The sequence below is a fragment of the Acanthochromis polyacanthus genome, chromosome 9 (assembly GCF_021347895.1).
Source record: "Acanthochromis polyacanthus isolate Apoly-LR-REF ecotype Palm Island chromosome 9, KAUST_Apoly_ChrSc, whole genome shotgun sequence".
Classification (NCBI taxonomy): Eukaryota; Metazoa; Chordata; class Actinopteri; family Pomacentridae; genus Acanthochromis; species Acanthochromis polyacanthus.
The window spans coordinates 9,401,224-9,424,789 of record NC_067121.1 but is presented as its reverse complement, the minus strand read 5'-3'; the positions used below and the strand labels follow the sequence as shown (position 1 = coordinate 9,424,789).

Sequence of the window (23,566 nt, the reverse complement as noted above, 5' to 3'; positions counted from 1 at the left end):
TTCTGTATCGAGGCACTTCACTTTAAGTGCTGAGTGCACAGTTTCTGAAACAATTGGCTGCAAAAAGTGTGTAGCAGCTGCCAACCTTCCTCCCTCTGCAGCAGTTAGACCGCAGGACACCAGATCTCCTCCTGAAAGGTACAAACAGCAGCAGCCAGCATCACCTTCAGCACAAAGCTGGACCAAGAAGCTGAAGATGGCATTAAAAAATAAAGCCACAGAGTCTGTGAATGTACCGATATAAAGTAGAACATTACAAGATAGAGATCCATGAAGAGGCGATATTATTTAGAACTACTACATATGGGAGGGTAGGCTTTGAGTTACGTAGTTTTTGTCCGTTTTTAAGGATGCAAATGTCTTCATGTGGACCTCAGGTGGGGTAACTACTGATCTAAGTACACATTCTGCACCAAGTCTGACGGAGCTTATTAACCCAAAAGAAATCAGCCGTCTCCATCATAAATCATGTCATTTATGTTGATTAGCTGACAACACACAAACTGACAAAAACCTAAATCCTGGATAAGCTACAAGGGATTGACGGCGTTTCTGTTCACAGCCAGAGTTGCAAAAACACTCGACTGAAAGTTGGTCCTCACCCACGCTGCATTCAGGCTTCATCGCTCAAGGACACGTCTAAGACAAAAACCGAAAAACTTGAACAAAAATAAGACACATGCTGGTCAAAACACATAATGCCCTGGATTTTTATTTCATTTTGTGACAATTCAAGAGGATTCTTAGTCTTTCCCGTGTGTGTGTGTGTGTGTGTGTGTGTGGTGGAAGGGTCTACAAAAACAAAAGAAAACACAAACTCATGAATCAACTGGGCCACTGGAATGGGCATTGGGATTGTGGTACAGACAAAGAAAAACTACAAGTAGCCTTGTTCAGTACCAAACTCTTCACAGAAGAGAGCGATTTTTTTTAAGGTTTTTTCTTTTTACCCAAATGAAGGCACCCGATAACTTGTGGTTCGCGGCCTTTCAGCCTTCTGGAGAGTTTTTAAAAGTAGAGAAAATGATCTGTTTTTTTTTTCAATTAATTCATGTTTTCTTCCTTATAATACAGAAGCTGGAATGATAATGTCAGTTACTGCATTTTTTAAAACTCCCTTATAGTTTCTTTTTTGTTTTTTGATCAACAAGTAACAAAAGAATGAAGTCTTTCGTGAAGAAATTTGAAATTAAAAAAAGGGAGATACAAAAATATTTATTTTAAAAAAATGATAAAGGAGGGGTGGGGATTATCTTTTAGAGAGAACATAAAGTAAATACGGCCATCTGGTGCAAACCAGAGACCAAAAATCATACAAAAGCAGCATCAATCAATTAAAAAACAAATTATATAGTGCTTAGATACGTCAGAAGCAGCAAAGTCTTCTGGGAAAGTCTTCATCCCCATTGTTTTGTTACTTGTCTCAGGAATAATAAATGTATGGAAGAGCTTTGAGGAGACTGATTAACCCACTGACAAACTGATGCCTACAACAAACAAATCCACACCTGTCTTCTTCTACTGTCCTGCGCCTGAATCTGTATGAATGCATGTCTCCATGGGTTCAACATGACACATGGGAACATCGTGGAAGGACGCCCAAGCAAGGCGGGCGAGCTCCCGGCCAACATCCAAAAAAAATACACTTTTTTAAAATCTAGCTAAACACTGACTACAGCACAGGGAACTGGTGAGGGGTACAGTGTATTAAAAAAAAAAAAAAAAAGGGATTAAAAAAAAACATGAACGGGGGGAAAAAAAAAACCTCTGTAAACACGGCACAATAAATAGATCAAACAGCAGGTTCCGCACCATGCATGTGATGACATACATTTTTCTGTGGTACAACTTTCACACCTCATACTCGCACCAGTTGCAGTTTGTCGTTTTCTCTTTTTAATTTTGATTTTTTTTCTTTTTTATGTCTCGAGAGTGCAAAACATCACAAATGAACAATTCTGTATTCAAGTAATGTTATATACAAGAACAGGGGCCGGGGAGGGGGGTATTACAAATATGCAGTACTGTACATATAATTGCCATATTAAGAATTTACAGACGATCTCTTATTAACAGTAACAAATAGGGAAATGGGGGAGGGGGGAGGAAAAAAAATTGTACGAGACGAGCATTGCAATTAAGTCCCAAAACTGTTGCCATGGAAACCCAGCCTTGCCGTGCTCATTCCGCCACCACTTGCATTCACGACTACCGAATGATGCATAGCACCTAAAAAAAAAAAAAAAAAGAAGAGAGAAAACAACAACAAAGGAGTCACGCTTCCTCCGAGCCGTGGACGAGAGGCTACGTAACCTCCATGGCCACTGTGTTCTCTGATAGACTGTTCAGTGCTGGCTTGTCTTGTTCATGATTCTCCCTGCGGGCAGAAGAAAAGAGACGGTAAAACACAGTTAGCAGCAGCAGCAGGCGGTGTAAGGCAGTTTTGTCAGTGGAACAGCAGTTCTTTTTCACTGCAGGAACTTTCAACTGTAATCTGGGCTGTCTGCAAACCACAACTTTTAAAAAAAGTTTTGTTGTGAGGTTTTTGTTTATGTGTCTGCTGTCGTTTTATAAGCTGGAGTGCTGCTAGAAAGGACAGACCTATGAAGCAGCAACAGCTCGATGTCATCAGAAGTGTGAGTGCTACACTGCGGATATCATCACAGAGGGGCCTTCTCAGCCTGCTGTGCATTTCTTTATTGAATTCTGTGCATTTAGTCCCAACTAGGGTAAAGAGCTGCAAAGTAGCTTCTGCAGTGTTGTGGGACGTGGCACCGGTCCATCCTATATAAGTGTCCATATAAAAAAACATAATTAAACCTGCATATAAATAAACTGATTTTCTGACCGCCGGTGGGCAAAAGATACAAGACGTAAACAAAACGTTGGCACATCCTCACCATTTAAAAGTTTATGCAGCAAACTTTTTAGCCAACAGCAGTTGATTCTGCATCGAGCAGATAGCGTGCAATGTTTTCCATTTGAAATTGTTTACATTTTCACCTTTTATTCACTCTCTTTAGTCTGTTTTTGGTTCTTTCTTCCAACTCCCGATGGACTGGGTCTTCTAAATAATCAGCTAGTTGCCAACTGTGCTTTTTCAGGGGAAAATTGGTGGCTGAATGCAGAGACAGTGAACAGAAACCAAATAGAAAGTCGTAGCCAGACAGTTAAGCAATGAGTAAAAACTTGCTTTAGTGTTCTGTAAACGTTACACCGTCTCTATGGACGTAAAGTCACATCTGCTCGACAAGTGGATTAACGGCAGCAGCAGAGGACCTTCAATTTAACAGGGATCAAATGCAGCTCTACTAAACTGTCTCCCTTACAAAGAACAGAAACAAACAGAACACCTGACAGTTCTTAAAGTTCCAGCAGCAGAAAAGAGCTTTAACTGCCAAGACGAGAAATCTAAAATACAAATAATCACATCAATAAATACAAAAAAATTTCATATTATAACTTACTCTGTTCACGCAGAAAAAGTTAAAGCTTCCATAATATGATCAAAGGATGAAAAACAGCCTCTCTACCTGTTACTAACCAGCAATTCTCCACCATCTGAAGACACTGACTAGCATCACAGAGTGGGGTTTAGCTTAGCATCTCCTGATGAAACTTTAGTGCCAACATCTTTTCTCTTATGTTTGTTTGAAGACCTCCTCTGATTATTACTGCCGTACGCCACTCTAAGCTCTAAACAAAAGCTTGGACATTTTCCATCACATATTACTGCAATTACTGAGAGCAGCTCTGACACCCATTTCCTTTGTTCTCACCTGGGCACTATGTCCAGCGGCGAGGCCGAGGCCGTCGTGACCTTGGGTTTCTGACAGTTGGCGGTTGCTGCGTGGGCGAGCTTTAAGGCGGATGTTGACATGGTGGTGCTCAGCGTCCGGGGGGCGTGGATGCGCTTGCCGGTGGGAACACCCAGACGGAGGCTGTTGTTTCCCAGCAGGACCTGAGTGGCGGCGGTGTTAGTGGTGTTGGCGGGGTGGGCGGTGCCGTTGTTGTTACTGGTAGCGGAGGTGGAGCTGGTGGTGGTGCAGGGGTGGAGCAAGGCGGGGGTCGGGGTGGTGGTGGGAGGAGCCGGGGCAGCGGGGGATGGGGACGCTGTGCTCGAGAGGTGCAAGCCCTTGTAGACACCTGAGGGGTCAGAAGGAGTCGGGTGGTGACGAGGTGGATTTGGGATGTGGAGATGCAAGAATTCAATTATTAACTGTTCTTTGGCAAAAAATGCTGCATTTTACACTAGAAACTTAAAGCACTAAATACAAACTCCTGCCATTACTATTCAAGTAGAGCAAAGATTAAAAGCAGCTTTTTTCTTTAAGTGTGAATGAAATCCTTCAAAAGTTGCTGAAAATGTTGAACCAGTTTGCAGAAGTTGCAAAACACTAAAAGTCTGTGAGACAGAAGGTCACGTATGAGGAGGATTTATTCGCTTTCTCTGCAGTCCTAAAGAAGAGTATTAGAACAAAAATTCTTTCACACCGATTATCTGACTTTTGGGTTGCAGCGGTTTTATCTGTGAAGGGCAGATCCTGCACCGTTTCCATCTGCACAATAATCTCAAATGAAGAGTCCTCTTTTTCTCAGTTATCTACTGAATCCTGCTGCCTGAAGAGACGTCTGTAGGCAGGCTGCTGTTGCACTTTCTGTTCCCACTGCTTTGTGTAGTTATCTGTGCTTTGCTGCGCTCCATTATGGGTCTTGTAACTGCAATTACTTCACCCTCATTGTTTGCTTTGTCTGTTCAGTGTCACCGCATTGCGAAATCGAGGTGAAGTGGGCTTTAAATCTGAAGTGCTTCATTTTATCCATGTTGCCGCTGCATCATTTTTTAAAAAACAACTATTTTGGGTACAAATAAGCACAAGCTGGCATTCATTTTACATATAGTAAGATTCTTACTCGACACAAAAAAATGGAGGTAATAATGTAGACCAGGGGTGTCAACATGCGGCCCGTGGGCTAAAACCGGCCCGCAGGACGACTTTGTAAAGTGTAAAAATTACAGAGAAGACAATAACTGCAAATTGTAAATTTGTAAAACTATAAATTTTAAATAATTTCTAGACCACGACAAGTTGTTTAATCATAAAGTACAAAGCTATATTGCTCATTGTTCTTTTGTTGTTTGTCTCATTTTTAAATTATTTTGTCTTGGTTTTGTTCTTTTGTCTGACTTTTCTCATTTGTCTGTTTTTCTCATTTTGTTTCTTGCGTTTGTCATTTTGCTTTGTTTTGTGTATAATTTTTGTCGTTTTGTGCGATCTTTTTGTCTCGCTTGCGTTTGTCTATTTGTTTTGTTCCTTTTTTTGACATTTTTGTCTGGTTTGTGTCCAATTTTTTTTTGCTTTGTAACTTTATTCTTTTTGTCTCATTGTAATCATTTTGTCTCATTTTTAAATGTTTTGTCTTGTTTTTTTGTCTGACTTGTCATTTTGACCATAAAGTAAAATACTATATTGTTCTGTTCCAGATACCTGTGATTAACTTGTGCCTTTGTAGACACTCAGATCTGTAAATTAAGTGTAAGTGATAAACTGAGACAATATTGAAACTGAATTCATTTTTATTCACAAACTTTAAGCTGTTCATAATATTCTCCAAAAAGACAGTTTATTAAATGTGAACAATTTCAGAACGTACTTTTTGCACTAAAACAAGGCAAAAATTTGGAGTTGTTGTTATTTCTCGGTTATCATGTTCGAATTTTACTGGTCCGGCCCACTTGAGCTCAAACTGGGCTGAATGTGGAACCTGAATTAGAATGAGTTCGACACCCCTGATTTAAACACTGACAGCTTTATTAAACATTAATGACTAATACTCCAGTCTCCAGCCACTACTGTGAAGGCCAGCTGCACCGTCCTCAAAGCTTCAGCCATACCTGTGGCTGTGCAGGGAGCTGCCATACCTGAGGGGGAGAGGACGCCGTTGACTCCGCCTCCCAGGGCTAGCTCCTCCTTGGTTTTCAGAGCCAGCAGTTGGTCGGCGGTGACGAGGGCCGAGGCGGCAAACTGAGCGCTGGCCTGGTCCAACGTATTCGCCAGGCCCTGTCGGAGGAGAAGGAACGGGGGTTTAACACAAGGTGAAAAGTGACAGAAGGAAAATGTGACGGAAACCGAGCGTCTGCTGAAGGCTTGCTGAGCTGGATGCTGACCTGTGTGCTGTTGGCAGTGGCGGTGCTGTTGGCTTGCTGTTGCAGCTGGATTTGCTCCAGCTGCTGTTTCTGCATCAGGGCCAGCTGCTCCTGATGCTGCTGGTACTGTTCGGCTGTGAAAGCTGAGAGGGACAAAGGTTCGGTTACAAATCGTGCGCACATTAAAAATTGCACACTATGGAAACCAACACGATATGCTAAGGAAGAAGCTTAGAAACAGGAACATCTCTGTTAATAAATACTGTCAAACAAGCCAACAAAGTAGCTGAATAAACTCAGCACGTTTTCTGACAGAAATTAATCTGGAACAGATTCTCAAACACATGAATGCTTTAGAAATTAAACAACTCATCTGCTATGAAAACTTCAGTCAAATGGCATTCAGTCCAAGTCAGGACAAGGTTTGTTAAGAACACACAAAGACCGTGACTGAGTGAACATGACATGTGGCTCTTTAATGCGTTACAGCTTTTCTTTTTACCACATGATGAGCCATACCTGCTGTAGTATATTTGGCAACTCCAGTAGCTCAAACTAGACCATCACTGACTGAATAGAACCTCACCACCACTCAGGGCTTCACTCCCTTCCTTTATAGTAAATAAAAAAATCAGTAAGCAGCTAAGTAAACTGTGCTGATAATTCTTCTTTTATTTCCCTGCAGTGCCAAATAGTTACGCATAGGCACAACAGTGGCTAAAAATCAACCCACACCCACTCAATATGCCTCGTTTGATAAGAGAGTAGCCAAGAAAAAAAAAACTGGATCAGACAGAGAGAGCACAACAAAGATCACAGACTTCAGTGGTGAAGCGGCTCCTTCAGCTCAGCAGAACCTGAAAGCCTCGTGGTTGTTTTTTTCCTGTTACTATCGAGGTGTTACTGCAGACTGTGTTGATGAGTAACTGAGTCATACAGAGAAACACACATTCTTACGATGAAAAATATCACAACTTGCAAAGTCAAGACAGGTTTTTCTGATTTGTTTCTAGCAATGTGCATATGAGAGTAAAAGCATGGTGACGTTTCACCAATTACACAGAAGTTTAATAACCTGGTTCCTTTAGTGGGCTTTCAGGGCACACTTCAAATACTCCAGCTTTTGCTTCAGAACTACACCGGGTACAAAGAAATCCATTTCTCAGGCTACATGGAAAAAACATGCAGCTCCAGTAAAAGCATTCTTTTATGCCTCATTTCCTGTGTGCATGTTTCCTCCACGAGACTATTTGCATCCCACTTATTTAGCTTGTAGATAACGCAGTCTTTCTCGGCTGGTTTCCAATAGATCTCCAAGTCCCAGACTGCAGGGAATAATGTGGCCTTGAGCCTCAGTTCAATATGGATTTGCTTATTCCTTCTGTGCCTTTTAGTTCTCCGTTTTCACCAGATCTAAGACTCCTTGTCATTCTTTGAGCATCTCAGTTCGTCCTCTGGCCACATCTATGTTGAACGTGCTTCATGCTCATTTCTTGCAATCTGACATGGTCTTATTTAATTAAAATCCTACAGCTATTAATTCAGCACTGCATACACACACTGCCCTCTGTAGTAAAACCTCTGCTGTAGTAACTTTTACACAAGGTACAAGTGGAGTTCTTTGGAACATCTTTGGTTCCTAACATTTGTGTCTTTTAGATTCTGTGTTGAACTTTACAAGATGATAAGTTTATTGAGAAAAAAATAAATAAAATCAAAAACCAGTTATTCATTCACATCAAAAGAGCAACATGAAGACACCCTCCTCACAGCGACACCACCGGGGACCTGTGGCATTTAGTCTGTATTCAACACTCCACGCCTGTGTTTCCACACGCCCCAACAAATCCTGAGCATCTCATGAATTTATTTATCAAATCCGGCTTTAATTGACACCTCATGGACTGGGCGGTGGAGGAGGTGAAACTGTGCGAATGCCAAGCAACAGCTGTGCTAGACGAACAAACAAAATGACTTTCACCGTGCAGCTGGAGGACAGAACTGACACTGGTCATGCAATTAAAACACACCCCAGATAAACTGAAGGAAACGTGATCAACAATTCAGATAAAAAAAAACAAAAAACGTGGGGTCAAAAAGAAGCAATCAAACTTGGGAGGGCATCCTGAATAATTTCATGGGTGGATAGCTGCTAATTACTTCTGAGTGAGCGTGTTGCTGAAAGGTCCAAGATACAGTTTTTGGTTTCATGTGTCCAGGTTTCACTGTCACCTTTCCAACACAGTCAGGAAGAAGTACAGTTTTATTTAAGCTACTAGTCTTGAAGAAATATTGGAAAGCAAGAAGCTCAGCAGCCACCAGACCTTGCTAACTCTTTTCTCCAGCAAAAATAATGTGTGTAAAAACTGATCAGAGTATTAAACCTCACTAACCTCGACAACAAACCCGAAGACACGGCGATATACCCATGGCTGAGGAATATAAAGGTCATTCCAGAATTGGAGGAAATTTTACATTCCATCCATTGAATTTCAAATAATCCATGCACAAAATACTAAAACATGCAGCTGTTGTGTAAATGTACTTGTCCTGACACCAAATCTAAAAAAAAAATAATATATTTTTGAATATATCACACAAGTCTGGATTTTTCCCTAAAATGCTGTTTTCCTCTTGTCCCATCCCCCGATGACTTGAAAACTGGATTTAAATCTCCTTTTTTGGTATAATTTTTTTGCATTGATGTCTCTTGCATTTGTTTTTTTAAATAAACATAATATTTTCAATAATAATTATTACGCATAGAACGGATGTGCTCCAACAACTCTGTTAGCAAAATCTTTTTATCTGGTAGAAGAAGAAAACAGTGAATCACATGAAACGCTGGAATTAACATCAAACAGTTTTCCAAAAGAATGTGTAGAGCAAAGCTACGCCCTCGCTTCTGTTTTTCATATTTTCATAACGCTGTCAGCCTTGATTGAAAGTCTCACTCTCTCATATTATGAAGACAAATTCTTTTTAATTTTTACATCAGTTTGTCCTCTTGGTCAGCAGTAACAGCTAGCTAAACATCAGTTTCTACTCCTTAGAAAAAGCTAACATTAGCATGGATTAGCAACCCTGTTACTGTGATTAGAGTAGGGTTAGCAAACAATAAAACATGGAATAAAAATGCTACCATTTATGTGTGAGCTGAGCTAATCAAGCCTTTGATAGTTTATTACCTATTATTGATGAATATGGAGCAGATAACTGTAAGAGTAGGTTTTATTTTTCAAAAACTTTGGAGCCCAAATGTCCTCCAATTCTGAAATGACCCATAATTCTTCTAAAATCATGAGAAAACCCTTTTAAAGAAGCAAACAGGGAGAAGACATGTGATGCTGTTATGTGTTGCATTGCAAAGCAGCTGAAAAGGTGGTGCGCATCCCCAAGCTACCATTGTTGTCAAGTATTTAAAGCAACCTCAGAACAACAGAAAACATCCACAGTGTGCATCAGAAAGCAGCGAGGCCACTTACCAGCAATGGGCGTGGGTGCAGGGACAACCCTCCCCGGGCGTTGGGAGCCATAGGGCTGTCCCCCAGCTGTGGAGGCAGAGACCGGGCGCTTCAGGCCTCGGCTCAACCTCCTGAATAGGGGGTGGGCATTGTCCAGCTCATGTAGTGGTAGTGTCCGTGGTCTAAAGTGCCTCCATCGGCACGACTTTATATTCAACAGTATCTGACTGAGGTCCGTGGAACAGGGAGAGGAAGGGGAAAGAGAGGAGTTGAAGGAGGAGGAACTTCTGTCCGAGGTATTTGTTTCTGAGGTACTGGCAAACTTGTCGGTGGCCGGCGAGCGTGAAGTAGTTGTAGGAGGAGGGGGAGAGGGAGGAAGAGGCAGGTCGAGCATTTCTGCATCCAGTCCATGGAAAATGTTGTCATAGTCCGTGTACGCCCTGTCCAGCAGCACCCTGAGAGACGAGGAGAAGGTCAGGTCTTTTGCTCAGACACTGGGGCTCATTTGCCAAAAAAAAAAAAAAAAAATAAACAACTCATTTAAAAAAAAAAAAAAAAAGCTTTTCACTCCAGCTTTTAAGGCCCTTCTCTTACAGATCTATGCACTAGGACTGCCACTATCTATTATTATAAAACAGTAGGACTATTTCATCTCACACCATCAAATTTATGCTCAACAAGCTCTGATTTAACTGAATGGACATAAAACATGAACATTTAAAAAAGATGTTTGTAAAAACTTAGCTTGCCCAGACATTTTAAAAAAGCCTGCAGATTCAAATCTTAGCTTTTTTTTATGTATTGAAACTTGTGGCTGTTTGAATTGATATTTCACTGCAACATACTGACAATCAGACAGAATTTGAACATTTATTTAAGATTCTGAATCAATGACATGATGATAAATAACTGAAAATCTGAGGGTTATGTTTTCAACAGTTCCTGAGATGTCATCAGAGCTTACAAATCCAGTATGCGAACACGGGTTTCTTTTAATCATTTTTAAATATTAGAATATACTGTAAACATAAATAGCTTGTGATGAGAATTAAAGTTTCCAGACAAATCCAAGAAGGTTGAGCAGACAGCCACTGATGATGTGAAAACAAGCAACGCCAGAATTTAAGCAGTTCTTCTTGAACTGTTGAGGAACAAAAGTCGCACAAGCTAGCAACAAAATATTTTCACTACGGATTTTTCCTACAAACAGGATGGCCCATTCTGAGCCAGGAAAACCCTGGATAGTTGATCACATTGTTCTCAAAGCACAGTACTGGCATATGCACAAACTGAAAACCAGGAGTTTAACCAACCTGCCGCCTCGTCCCACGCGGCGTCGAGCCATGCCCAGGCATCGCCTCGGCATGGTGAGTGTTGTGAGACTGTAGCGAAAGCGAGCTTCTGCCAAACCGTCCTCCCAGGGACCACACCACGGCCAGCTACCCACCCGATCCTGATGAGCCTGGACACAGACAACAATGAAAACCACCTTTTTCACTACTATTCTCAGGGTGTAATATGTCTGACCGCTGGAATCGGTAACTGGTTGATTTAGAGGCCGAGGAACTGAGCCTCAGTCTGACTGCAGAGAGTGAAAGCAAAGCCCCATGTATCGACTTAAACTTGCAAAATGCTGTGTAAGGATTTAATTCTAAATATTACAAAAATTGATTTCTCCAGCTTGATAATGACTTAATTTAAAAACTAATTTAAACTCAATGATTATCTATTATGCTTTGGTCTCGCAATCAGTGTAATGAAGGCGACAGAGATTTATTCCCATTTCAACCAGCAAGCAAAGACCATTAACTATGTTGGTGGGCTAGATTTTTGACTTTAGCACTACCGGATTGCATCCCGGGACACATTTTTTAAGATCTGCATGTCTACAAGGCAATATATATGTTCCTTTAATACACCACTATAATCATGATTTATTACAGAACATGAGCCTTTAATTTGCTATAAACTCTGTGGATTGTTTCTTACAGCATAGTACTGGCAGCCGGCCTTCCTGCGAAAGGCATAGGCACCATCTGGATCGTTCTCCTCCTCTGCTTCTGAAGAGCCCGAGTGCAGCTGTGGACAGAAGAGGTCAGAGGTCAGGGGGAAGGTTGGTGAATGTGCAGAATTTATAGTCGTTAAGCCAGAGATTCTGGTTTTAATATTGTTTTTCACCACGTGGTTTTGCAATTTTGAGCAGATTTGTCAGCACTGAGGGCAGAGTGCAGTGACTGCAGTAGAAATGATCGTCTGTAAAAATCACTCCACTAGTGGAGGTGTGGAGAAGGTTTGGGGAAACTGCAGTGCTGAGGGGCTGCCAAATGGTGAAGACACACTGTAATAAATGGTGTTTCCAGCATGTGTTGCTGTGTAGCTATAGGCGTTCTGGAGAGGCAGCAAGGGAAATATACTCTACAAGTACAAGTTTTATTTTCTTCACCATTATATTACTGTCATCTATTTACTGTAAACCATTTCACATTATGCTATATTTACAACTATTCTACAATTTCATTTAGCAGATGCTTTTATCCAAAGTGAGGTACATCAGAGAGTAGATGCAACACAAGCAAGGATCTCATCAGGAGAAAACCTGGATAAGAGCCATAAAACAAGTCTGATGATGATAGGACCGTGGTGCCTGCAGGCAGTGCAAAGGTAATGGGATGTTTTTTTTGTTTTTGCAATCTTTGAGGCGCAAAGATGTTCAGTGAAGAGCTGATTTTTAGTCTTTCTTAAAGACAGAGTAACTCTGCAGATCAAACAGTTTGGTAACTCGTTCCACCACCGGGGAACCACAGAGAAGAGCCTAGCTATGGACTGGCCCTGTAGTGGTGGTTCTATCAGGGGCCTTCTGTTGGCCGAGTACCGTGAGCAGGGAGGGAGTGCAGACCTGAATGACACAGTTCAAATAGGAGGGAGCCGTTTTCATTGTAGTCTTGAATGCAAGTGTCAGAGTTTTGAATTTTATGCAGGCAGCAACTGGCAGCCAGTGAAGTGATCTGGGCAGTGGGGTGACATGAGGGGTTTATGGCTGGTTGTAAACTGCTGCTAAATCATTATAGCAGTTCAACTTTTTTGTCTCACTAATTCACAGAGAAGTGAGGTGGACTTTCCTATCCATCCTGTTGTGCAGAAATCCAACCTGTTCAGCAAGCTGCTTGTTATTTTTTTTGTTTGGTAGCCAAGAAACCTTATCAGGACATAACAATTGCTGCCACTTAAAAAGCAGAATTTCAGAAATCTATTTCGAGGAAACATTGAAAAAGGCAAGACACAAAAACACTTATCTACAGAAAGAAACAGTATTATGTGGAGAACTCACTTCAACATATCCAGAAACACCTAAAAACAGCTTTCATTAGACAATCTTAACTTTTGGCAGTTGGGCTTTGCTTGGCTCTGCATGACTGACCTCCTGTGTTTGTGTAGCGTACATGTACCTGGGAGAAGGGCTCGTCATCTGAGCTGGGGAAGTCATACTGGTTCAGGTCCTTGGCGTTGAAGACGACAGGACCTGGATGGTGAGGGGTGCCCGACGAAAGAGGGAGCACCTTCTGCTTCTTCTCGTACTTCCTCTTCTGCCGGGGAACTTCTGTCTTCTCGGGCTAGAAGGAGAGAGGCGATCTTTAAGACACTGCAACACACCTTCAGAGACAGCTGCCCAAGGCCAATCCTTAATCTTGCACATTAATCTTCTTAAAATATCCAGAATATTACCTTTGCAAAATGCCCTACTTTCATTTAAATTTCTTGGCTGTATTTTAAGCAGGTTAGTGTTTAAAATGCGTGCGTGTATCATGGTTAAAAATACACATTCATTTCTACTATATCCAAACAAAATCTGAAAAAGAACACAAACATACAATTGTAAATGACAACTTTTTCTTCTGCACAGAAATGACTTCAATGTATGTGTAATCTGATATTTATAGAGTAATACATTTTGTAATTACCATCACATAGAAGGCCTTACCTTAGACTTGTAGTCTTTGAGGTCCATGTGGTCCTGGTGTCGGTACTGGTTAGTTAGTGGGACCAGGGGAATGATCTGTGGCCTGACCAGCGCCCGTTCAGCCAGAACCTCTGCCATCACCTCACCACCAAAGTCTGACATGACATTTCTAGGGGAAAAAAAAGAAGCACGGGAGATTCGTTGAGGAAAAAAGGTTCACAAAAACAGACTGACCAACTGTCTCCACATTTCAGATTACTGGATTTTGCACAGTACTTTCTGTCCTCGAATGACAACAGTGGAAAGAGGTGTTAAAAAGCAAAGCGTCCTACAAAATAAGGAGCTTCAACTTTACTTTTATCACAATTTAACACGCTCTCATAGTCGCTCACCTGTCTCCTTTACAGTGTCACCCTCCCCGTCAGCCTGCTATCAAGCCGTTTTATTTCTGGACTAATGCATTATTTGTGCAGGCTTACCTCTTCTCGAAAATCTCCAGTGTGAGGTGCAGCAGCTCTCTCTTGCTCTTTTCCCTCCTCTTGATCATTTCCAGGATGGTGACGGCTCGGCTGAGATCCCGACGGAGCTTCAGCATCTTCTCATAGGACGCCTCGTCATTCTTACGATTCTGAGGGTTGACGGAAAACAGAAAATAAATCAGTAATACTTCATAACAAGAACAAGTGACAAAAAGCATAATTTTAGCACTTGAGTGTTGTGAGCTCCATGCTGATGTATAATTCTAACCATTTCATTTGCAATTAAAGTAACTTCGAATTACATTTCAATTATGTAAACTAAAAGCGGAAATCAACATCTGGACGTTTTTGTTAACAGATATAAAGTTGCTTGGACAAACCCCCCCCCCAAAAAACAGGTTTGACGATGATAAAGTTAACATTCTTTCAATGACCACTTGGTGGCATATACACACGTGGACGAAATTGTTGGTACCCCTCAGTTAAAGAAGGAAAAACCCACAATTCTCACTGAAATCACTTGAAACTCACAAAAGTAACAATAAATAAAAATTTATTGAAAATTAAATAATCAAAATCAGCCATCACTTTTGAATTGTTGATTAACATAATTATTTTAAAAAACAAACTAATGAAATAGGGCTGGACAAAAATGATGGTACCCATAACTTAATATTTTGTTGCACAACCTTTTGAGGCAATCACTGCAATTAAACGATTTCTGTATTTGTCAATGAGCGTTCTGCAGCTGTCAACAGGTATTTTGGCCCACTCCTCATGAGCAAACAGCTCCAGTTGTCTCAGGTTTGATGGGTGTCTTCTCCAAATGGCATGTTTCAGCTCCTTCCACATATGTTCAATGGGATTCAGATCTGGGCTCATAGAAGGCCACTTTAGAATAGTCCAACGCTTTTCTCTCAGCCATTCTTGGGTGTTTTTGGCTGTGTGTTTTGGATGGTTGTCCTGTTGGAAGACCCATGACCTGCGACTGAGACCAAGCTTTCTGACACTAGGCAGCACATTTCTCTCCAGAATGCCTTGATAGTCTTCAGATTTCATCGTACCTTGCACACTTTCAAGACACCCTGTGCCAGATGCAGCAAAGCAGCCCCAAAACATTACTGAGCCTCCTCCATGTTTCACCGTAGGGACAGTGTTCTTTTCTTCGTATGCTTGGTTTTTGAGTCTATGAACATAGAGTTGATGTGCCTTACCAAAAAGCTCCAGTTTGGTCTCATCTGTCCAAAGGACATTCTCCCAGAAGCTTTGTGGCTTGTCAACATGCATTTTTGCAAATTCCAGTCTGGCTTTTTTATGAGTTTTTTTCAGCAGTGGTGTCCTCCTTGGTCGTCTCCCATGAAGTCCACTTTGGCTCAAACGACGACGAATGGTGCGATCTGACACTGATGTACCTTGGCCTTGGAGTTCACCTTTAATTTCTTTGGAGGTTGCTCTGGGCTCTTTGGATACAATTCCAACGATCCGTCTCTTCAATTTGTCATCAATTTTCCTCTTGCGGCCACGTCCAGGGAGGTTGGCTACTGTCCCGTGGGTCTTGAACTTCTGAATAATATGAGCCACTGTTGTCACAGGAACTTCAAGCTGCTTAGAGATGGTCTTATAGCCTTTACCTTTAAGATGTTTGTCTATCATTTTTTTTCGGATGTCCTGGGACAATTCTCTCCTTCGCTTTCTGTTGTCCATGTTCAGTGTGGTACACACCTTTTCACCAAACAGCAGGGTGACTACTTGTCTCCCTTTAAATAGGCAGACTGACTGATTATGAGTTTGGAAACACCTGTGATGTCAATTAAATGACACACCTGAGTTAATCATGTCACTCTGGTCAAATAGTTTTCAATCTTTTATAGAGGTACCATCATTTTTGTCCAGGCCTGTTTCATTAGTTTGTTTTTTTAAATAATTATGTTAATCAACAATTCAAAAGTAATGGCTGTTTTTGATTATTTAATTTTCAATAAATTTTTATTTATTGTTACTTTTGTGAGTTTCAAGTGATTTCAGTGAGAATTGTGAGTTTTTCCTTCTTTAACTGAGGGGTACCAACAATTTTGTCCACGTGTGTACATCCTTCAGATGAGGGTTGAGAGCAAACTATAGTCTCATGAAGTCACGATTCTCCACCGTATTCAGGTCTTAAACATCATTAAATTAGAAAAATAATGAGCTAGAATTGCTGTCAAATTAAAACTATTTTTGAATAAGCGCAATGTCATCACGATTTAATCCCTGCTTTGGGTTAGAAGGGTAGTTTCTGATCTTTTTTAATTAAGTTCATGCAGTGATCCATCCACAGCATTTCTGTTATTCACCAGTTCAAAGAGAAGCACAGTTTGTGGAGCAGACAGAGAACAATTTAAAGCAGACTCGAGCGCACACTTCACTCTTTGGGGACAGACAGCATTAGTAAAAGCTGCACCGACTGTCTGACACCATGTTTCACCGGCAGTCTGCCACCAAACTCAGGTGCTAGCAGAGCCCGACACATTCTTCTTTTGTCAGTCGGTCACACAGATATAGAGAGGTCTAAATAACAGGTTTGGCATGTATAGTGTTAACAGCACAAAACAGATCTCACTAATCTGACCATGTCTGACAAAAGACAGGGACACAGTGAAATTTAATCACTGTGTGAAATTTATGGAGGAAACCGGCCAACCATGGCAAGATATTTCCTGAAACAGTGTGATTCTCTGGCTAAGAGGAGACACAGATATATACATTCTCACACAAAGAATCTCTAATTCCCACAGCAATCCCCACATCAGAGCAAACCACAATGAAACTATCAATACTCAACCAACAAATCCCATTTAATAAAAGAAACAATCTGCAACAATCTGAATGTTAAGAAAACGTTCTGTGCTGAAAAAACACCCAAGACGTTTAACTGCAGGGGGACTGATCTGGTACACACAGCAGCCACATGCAAACCACCTAAAAGAACGAGACTACTGACCTTCCTAGTTTGCATCTTTTCGGTGCGCCGTCGGAAGGCCACGTAGGGGTCACTGGTGCTGGAGCCGTCTCGTTTCTCCTGCTTGACGTTGGGGATCAGAGAGTTGGCTTTGCTGTTTTTCCTCTTGCGGCTCCAGTAGTCAAAGACCTCCTTGATGAGCTCGTCATCCTCCTTCAGCAGCAGTTTGGCCTCAGGAAGACTCACAAGCTAAGAGGTATGGACAGGAGATGCATTTTGATGAATAAGAGCAGAAGCTACCGAATAGTAAGGGAGCCAAACGCATAGAAATCATAGAAGCCTCGCGCCGTTGTCCAGCATAGGCTGGCGATGCGTCACCGGCCGCCATCTTGGAACGGGAGTGAAGTTGTAAACAAACAACGTCTGGTATATGCGAGACCATTACACAGCCACAGTTTTCCGCTCATAACTTTCCTTGTAATGCATAGATTTCGACATGGTATGGCTCATTTGAAAGCTTACAAGGTCGTCTTTTGATTACACTCCCAAAGAGATGGTGTCAATCAGCACAACAAGTTTTAGGGACCCTTTTCCTGCAACTGTTTGTTGTGTTGACCTGTTGTGATGTCAGGTTTCTCTGATCACCATGATAAGCAGCTTCTAAGTTTGATTTATTTAGTCTACTGATTATTCCTTTTTTGTGCCGCATTTCCATATGGGATTAACATCTTTGAACAATTATCTTGAAATTACGTTGAAGTTTAATATTAAGTTAATAAAAATTTTGAGGGTTTTTCTCTTTTCTCATTTTCAGTGCTTTACTACTAAAGAATTTTCAAAGCTGGCACAAAGTGCCTAAATTCTTCAATTTACTTGTGTTCCATGCGTGCATGAAAAAAAGCTAGATATAACATTGATTTCATTAACTGCTCATCAGAAACAATATATCCTTTTCTAAGTTCAGTACGAGTTTATTTCTGAAACCCAATTTGCCATCTCTGTGTGCACTTCTCCAAAGATACAGCCACACCAGGGCTACATCTGTCTTGGTATCATACCATGGGTTTCTGCTAAAATATCTGGTGAAGTCTGAGAAAAGTTCAATGGAAAGGACATATTCACTTGTGGAATGCGATTCCCTGTGCCCTTGTGTTTGGGTTGCATTGTATTGTACAGCCACAGGCCGCACAAGACTGTAGGAATTTTGAGATTTGTTGTCAATCGGTGTGTGATAAACACGCTTATCGCTGGTTTGTTTACTTCCGCTCGCTCCCGTTCCAAGATGGTGGCGCACTGACGCATCGCTCATTGGCCAGCGAGGCATCTACTTTCTATTTATATCTATGGCCAAATGTGTTAACAAGGCCTTTACTGCTGATGCTATCTAATGAAAAACAGTTTCAAAGTTGTGTTAACAAATTATTACGCAGAATCATCACTTTTGAAATGTTGGGTTTCACTTTTTGCAACAAAGCTCATTGTGTAGGCTATTTTCACGGGCCTTTAATTACAGCTGGCTGTGTTTGGAGGCAGATGGAGACAAACGGAGCTGACCTGCTGTCCACTGCCTTTCTCCAGCCGGTCAATCATCTCCTCAAACTGCAGGAAGCTGATCTCCATCTTCTTTTTCAGCTTGATGACAAAGGCCTCATCGTCTGAGTCCAGGTCGTAGTCTGGCTGCTCTGTGTCCAAGCTGAAAGCTGTAGGCGAACGGTACAATTCATAAGTAAAAGGCACTGCAGGCAGCATTAAGAAACAGAGCCAGTTTCTAGTCAAGTTCATGTGACCACACTGTCACTTTGAAACACCAGAGTCTGACTTTTAGTGATTTGAATATTGTCAGAACCACAACAAGCTTTTATCCATAAAACAAAGCAGAAAATACATTTTCTATCAGCTGACAACAACCTAGTGTCACTGTGTTGCCAAAGGGATAAATAAAAGTCTGGTTTCTCTTTGTGATGATTTTAAACGCAGATCCTTCTGTTTCAATGACTGTCAAACATACTCTGTAGCTCAAGCGGCATTCAGTAGTCTACTACTAAATAAACCAGAAACTTTTTTTTTTATAATTTCAAAAAGGAAAAAAATGTTTTTCGTTTAAATAGTTTTTGGTCTCTTTCCCATCTATGAACCGAATGTCTTTGGGGTTGAGGACAGGGTAAGGATTTTCAGGATGGGCTTCGGGAAACACTGATTGCAATTTTCCACCACTTTCTGACACGTATAGACCAAACAACCAACCGCTTAACTGAGAGAATAACTGGCAGGTTAATCATCAGAGAAAATAATTTCTAGCTATAGTCCTAAAGCTAGAAAGAGAGTCAGATGAACAAAAACAATAGTGTGTGCTGCAATTTCAAAATCCAACATACATCCTCAAAGTAACGCTGTGTCCACCATAGAGGCACAGTTACATGTACCCAACAGCCATATTTAGAACTATTCATTCAATTATTCATACTTTATGTACAACTATTTTAAAGAAGGAGTTTTCATCACTGCCCTTGGATCAAAATACAGCCTGGCACAGGAAAGGGAATTTGTCCAACAGGACGTTAAATGTGTAGCTGTTGACACCAGATGATGCTGATCAAACTGTTTAAATACGACAAACAACAAAACAGATTAAGCACGTTAAGTGATTATATGTGCATTTTAATTTGTTGCTAGTCAAACTCAAACTGTAAATGGTGTTTATCCTTTTCTAACATAGTGACAGTATTATCACTGGACAAAGCAGATGGTCCAAACAAGTGATGCCCGATTGTAGAAACAACCACAACAAACTGCATCAACATATAATAGCTCTGATCCAAATAAAACACCGACTGCAGTATTTAGGTAACAGAAAGCCGAGGGAAACTGTTCCCTCTATAAAGCCTGACCTGGATGTCTGACAATCTATTGTTACGCAGTTTAGGATGAATACCGTTTGAATGGTGCAGGAGTACAAAAGGGATTTTTTGCAGGCAACAGAAACCACCTACGCTTTAACTTAAGATGCAGACAACATGGACGCATTCCCAAAAGCTTATGTCTGAGCCCCACTGAACAACCTCAGAGTAAGAATGCTCATTTGAAAAGAACTAAACGTAAAATAACTCAGTGCACCTGAACCTGTGACGTTAGAGTCCAGGTTTAAACATACCAAAAACATGCTGCAGCTCCTCTCCTCATCAAAGAAAATACTCAATTGTCAACACAGGACCAACAGCACACAGTTAATGAGAATTTATGAGCGCTTTAAGAATACAGTTCGACCAGCAGCTGTTGGACATGATGGTTAGGGAGGCGCTGGATGATTATCAGGCTTAACTGCACCAGATTTGCCCTTTTCAGACAACTGGAAGGAATGACTGGAACTAATGAGCAGTAAAGATGATCTGGGTGTTTGTTGTGGAGTGTTTATACAGGAAGTTGTGCCCATTTCTCCCACACTTTTTTCAGCCAAGGCATTAATTGCCATTTAAATGTTAGTGCCACTGAATCCATTTCTATTCTCGATAACAACGCTGCGCAAGTTGACCCCCGCAACACGGATTAAATTCACATCAATGTGTCGGCCTCGAGGGCGAGACTGATCCAACACCAGAGAATTTAATGGAGTCTACATTAACGTGTATTTGAAAACTAATAATGCAAACATGTCAGTAAAGTTTCCTGACAGTCTGGTGTGAACATATTTCTGACTTAACCAAGACAATCATCCATTATCTAAATCAACACACTTCCTGTCTAACGCTAAACAACTGCCTGAAAACTCACAGCTAGTGGCGCTTATGTTTTAATTCAGCAGTGGTGTCTCTCAAAGCAAGAACGCTGCCATGTCTGCCAAAATCAAATTAAGTTAACTGCCGTCAACCATGCACAGCTACTGTACTTGCAATTATAGAAGAAACAATATGCAGGTCAAACACGCAGGTTTGCTGCTTCAGCTATAAAATGAGAACAACGGTTTAGATTTAATTAAAGCAAGTCGCTTTGATCTTGAGATGCCAATCGAGTACGACAGATGGGACATATGGTTGTTGACGAGGGTAAAACCCCAGTTCGCTCTCCGTTTCTCATTTTAAAATTCAGCATCTTTGTGCACCGAGTAAAATCACAGGAGGTTTTCAGACAAAAACAGCACAGATGAAACAAGACAACATACCGTATTTGTAGGGTTTTAGATATTTTGGTACAAACACTACACCTTCAAGAGCTAAAAGGATCTAAGCTGAATTTTTCACACATTTTGAACCGTCTAGACCTCTGAGAAAACCCTGAAATTAGTCCGACAGCAGTTTGACAGGACAAAACATCTGCCATTTCAGCTTTCAACTGATAACAGTGTCTGTGTTTGGGGTACAGCAAATGGCTTTTCTTTGAGAAACAATCGTGGCAACTACTTGTGACACACACCAGGTTACTGAACTAAGCAATCTAGCAAACTCATTTCCTTTGATACCATTACTGAACTAGGCCATCTGACAAACTCATTTACTTTGACAAACACAACAACTCAGTAAAAGCTCAGAGAACATGTGCTTAAAGCCAGTAAATGGCTGTCAGAAACAAGATGTCTCCTTCACAACCTGTGAGCCTGTGAGTCACTGAACGGGATCATTTTATAACCTTTTATGTGACAATCAACGTTCCGTATCCAGGAAACCTGATCATCGACTGTTTCACTTTTATACAGCTCGAGTTTAAATATCAGCTAAGGTCACCTTTTCTATTAGTCATAAGAGAAAAACTCTTTATACTCGTATCTATAGCCCAAAAGTTAAGATACTCAAATGATACAAGTCTGAAGCGACTATTTTCAAAAGAAACAAAAAATAAAGTACACTGATGTGAAATCCTCTACTCATTACTGTGTGCAATTCTGGTCAACAGCTCCCGAGTGTCATTTAAAGCATACAAAAATAATTGAGGGGAACACTATTATAGCCCAAGGAACACAACCGAGGTACATCAGCCTCATCTTCTCCGCTTTCTGCATCACATATTTTGCCATTAGAAAACCCCCACTTACGCTGTATGTGAATTAGCTGCTTTGGCATCTTGTAGTCCCCAGGGTAGAGGGAGTCGTAGTAGGTGATGTTGCTCTCCGCCTCAGGGACCGGGATGACCATGTTGTCCCGCTTCTCGCCATAGACCTGCTGTGCTGAGATGGCCCGCTGGAGATGGTGTTCCTACAGATACATAGGTGGAGGTGAGACAAATGGACCTCAAAGCATGGCTGTAGTCTTTTCAAAAGCATCAGGCTCACATGAAGGCAGCACACAGGACAAAAAAAAAGATGCGGAGATGAAAGCGATAAAAAAAGATTTGAGAACCAGTGTAATACAGTAGGATATCGCTCAGGTGAGTGAATTTCGCTATTAATGAAAAAAGATACTGAGTTCTACAAATTCTCCAAGAACTGAAGCGACCTAGAACTGTATAAACTGTGCTGGCATACAAGTAAGACCAATATTGGCTCACTGTAAACACATCAGTATCACTGTGTTGGCCACAATTCAGATGAAGATTATGAACAGGTTTCTGTAATCTAACACATTCTGCATTTTCAGTTGAGCTTTGTATGTATTCTGGTCACAATTACAGAAGAAAATGATCTTTGACATCCCTACAAAGGTGCTTTACAGAAGGATATACAGGAATGGTAATCAGAATTAGATACAAACCAGTTCCAAACTCTCTAATCAATCGGAATTATGTGTCTGAGCTTTTCCGTTCTTTTTTTTTTATCAACACCAGTATATTTTTACGACAGATGTGCATTGCAAAGCAATGATGTCAAACCCTTCTACACTTAAATGTAGTTACAACAGTGGAGCTTTCCCACACCTGCTCATAAATTGTTTCTGCTTTAAATACATTGTGTTCAGACTGGGAAATAATAAAACAGTTGGGTCAATATCAAAAACCTTTGCAGTCCCAGGTGTATTTCCTCACATGCAAAAAATTGATCAGGAATCAATAATGAATGGGACCAATTAGCAGATAATGGCATTGGAATCGATACAACTGCATCAATTCCCATCCCTGCTCGTCAGTCACCAAGGCGCGAATGACAATTGTTGAGCGTGAATGAAACAGTTTCTGCCCACCAGCTAATGCAAGCATGATTTATCTAAAGCTACACTTCATTTAAAAGATTTAGTTAATGTTGAACCTCTAAAGCGCAAAGGACAAACCCTGCAACAAATGAAGCAATCCATGACAACAGCTTACAACTTCTGCAACGACGTAAAACATCACCAAGCTTGAACACATCTGGTATACTTCGTCACTGATTCACGCAGATGTTAAGATTGTAAACATTCAAACTGAGATGCAGGAGGCAACTGATGAACATTTGGCATCCAGACCTTATGATGTGCTCTGAAAGAACACCAAGCAGAGCAAACACACAGGACTGACAGTAAAAACAGAGCGACTTTGAACAATCCTCCCTACTTTCACATAGTCGGTGAAGCCAATCTCTCTGCACATCTGCTGTCAATAACCAGCAATTTGGCCAATTTTAGCAGACAGACAAAAAACGATAACCGTATTGTGAATTCAGCAGCATTAAAAAAGAGC

The 23,566-nt window shown here is 41.1% G+C and overlaps 1 protein-coding gene across 2 annotated transcripts in view; it reads right to left on the bottom strand.

Annotated features, from left to right (window-relative positions):
* Positions 1-696: 696 nt before the first annotated feature.
* LOC110954668 (enhancer of polycomb homolog 1-like) overlaps positions 697-23,566 on the bottom strand; it is a 35,217-nt gene continuing 12,347 nt past the window's right edge. For both annotated transcript variants that reach the window (XM_022199297.2, XM_022199296.2), the window contains 13 exons: positions 22,011-22,170; positions 18,542-18,687; positions 17,030-17,236; positions 14,050-14,198; positions 13,592-13,739; positions 13,059-13,223; positions 11,602-11,691; positions 10,926-11,074; positions 9,634-10,067; positions 6,170-6,291; positions 5,924-6,062; positions 3,780-4,146; positions 697-2,377 (listed from right to left, as the gene is read on the bottom strand). In XM_022199297.2, the coding sequence (XP_022054989.1) occupies positions 2,305-2,377; positions 3,780-4,146; positions 5,924-6,062; positions 6,170-6,291; positions 9,634-10,067; positions 10,926-11,074; positions 11,602-11,691; positions 13,059-13,223; positions 13,592-13,739; positions 14,050-14,198; positions 17,030-17,236; positions 18,542-18,687; positions 22,011-22,110 (2,289 nt within the window). In that variant the 5' untranslated portion in view covers positions 22,111-22,170 and the 3' untranslated portion in view covers positions 697-2,304. The remainder of the gene's footprint in view (positions 2,378-3,779; positions 4,147-5,923; positions 6,063-6,169; positions 6,292-9,633; positions 10,068-10,925; positions 11,075-11,601; positions 11,692-13,058; positions 13,224-13,591; positions 13,740-14,049; positions 14,199-17,029; positions 17,237-18,541; positions 18,688-22,010; positions 22,171-23,566) is intronic.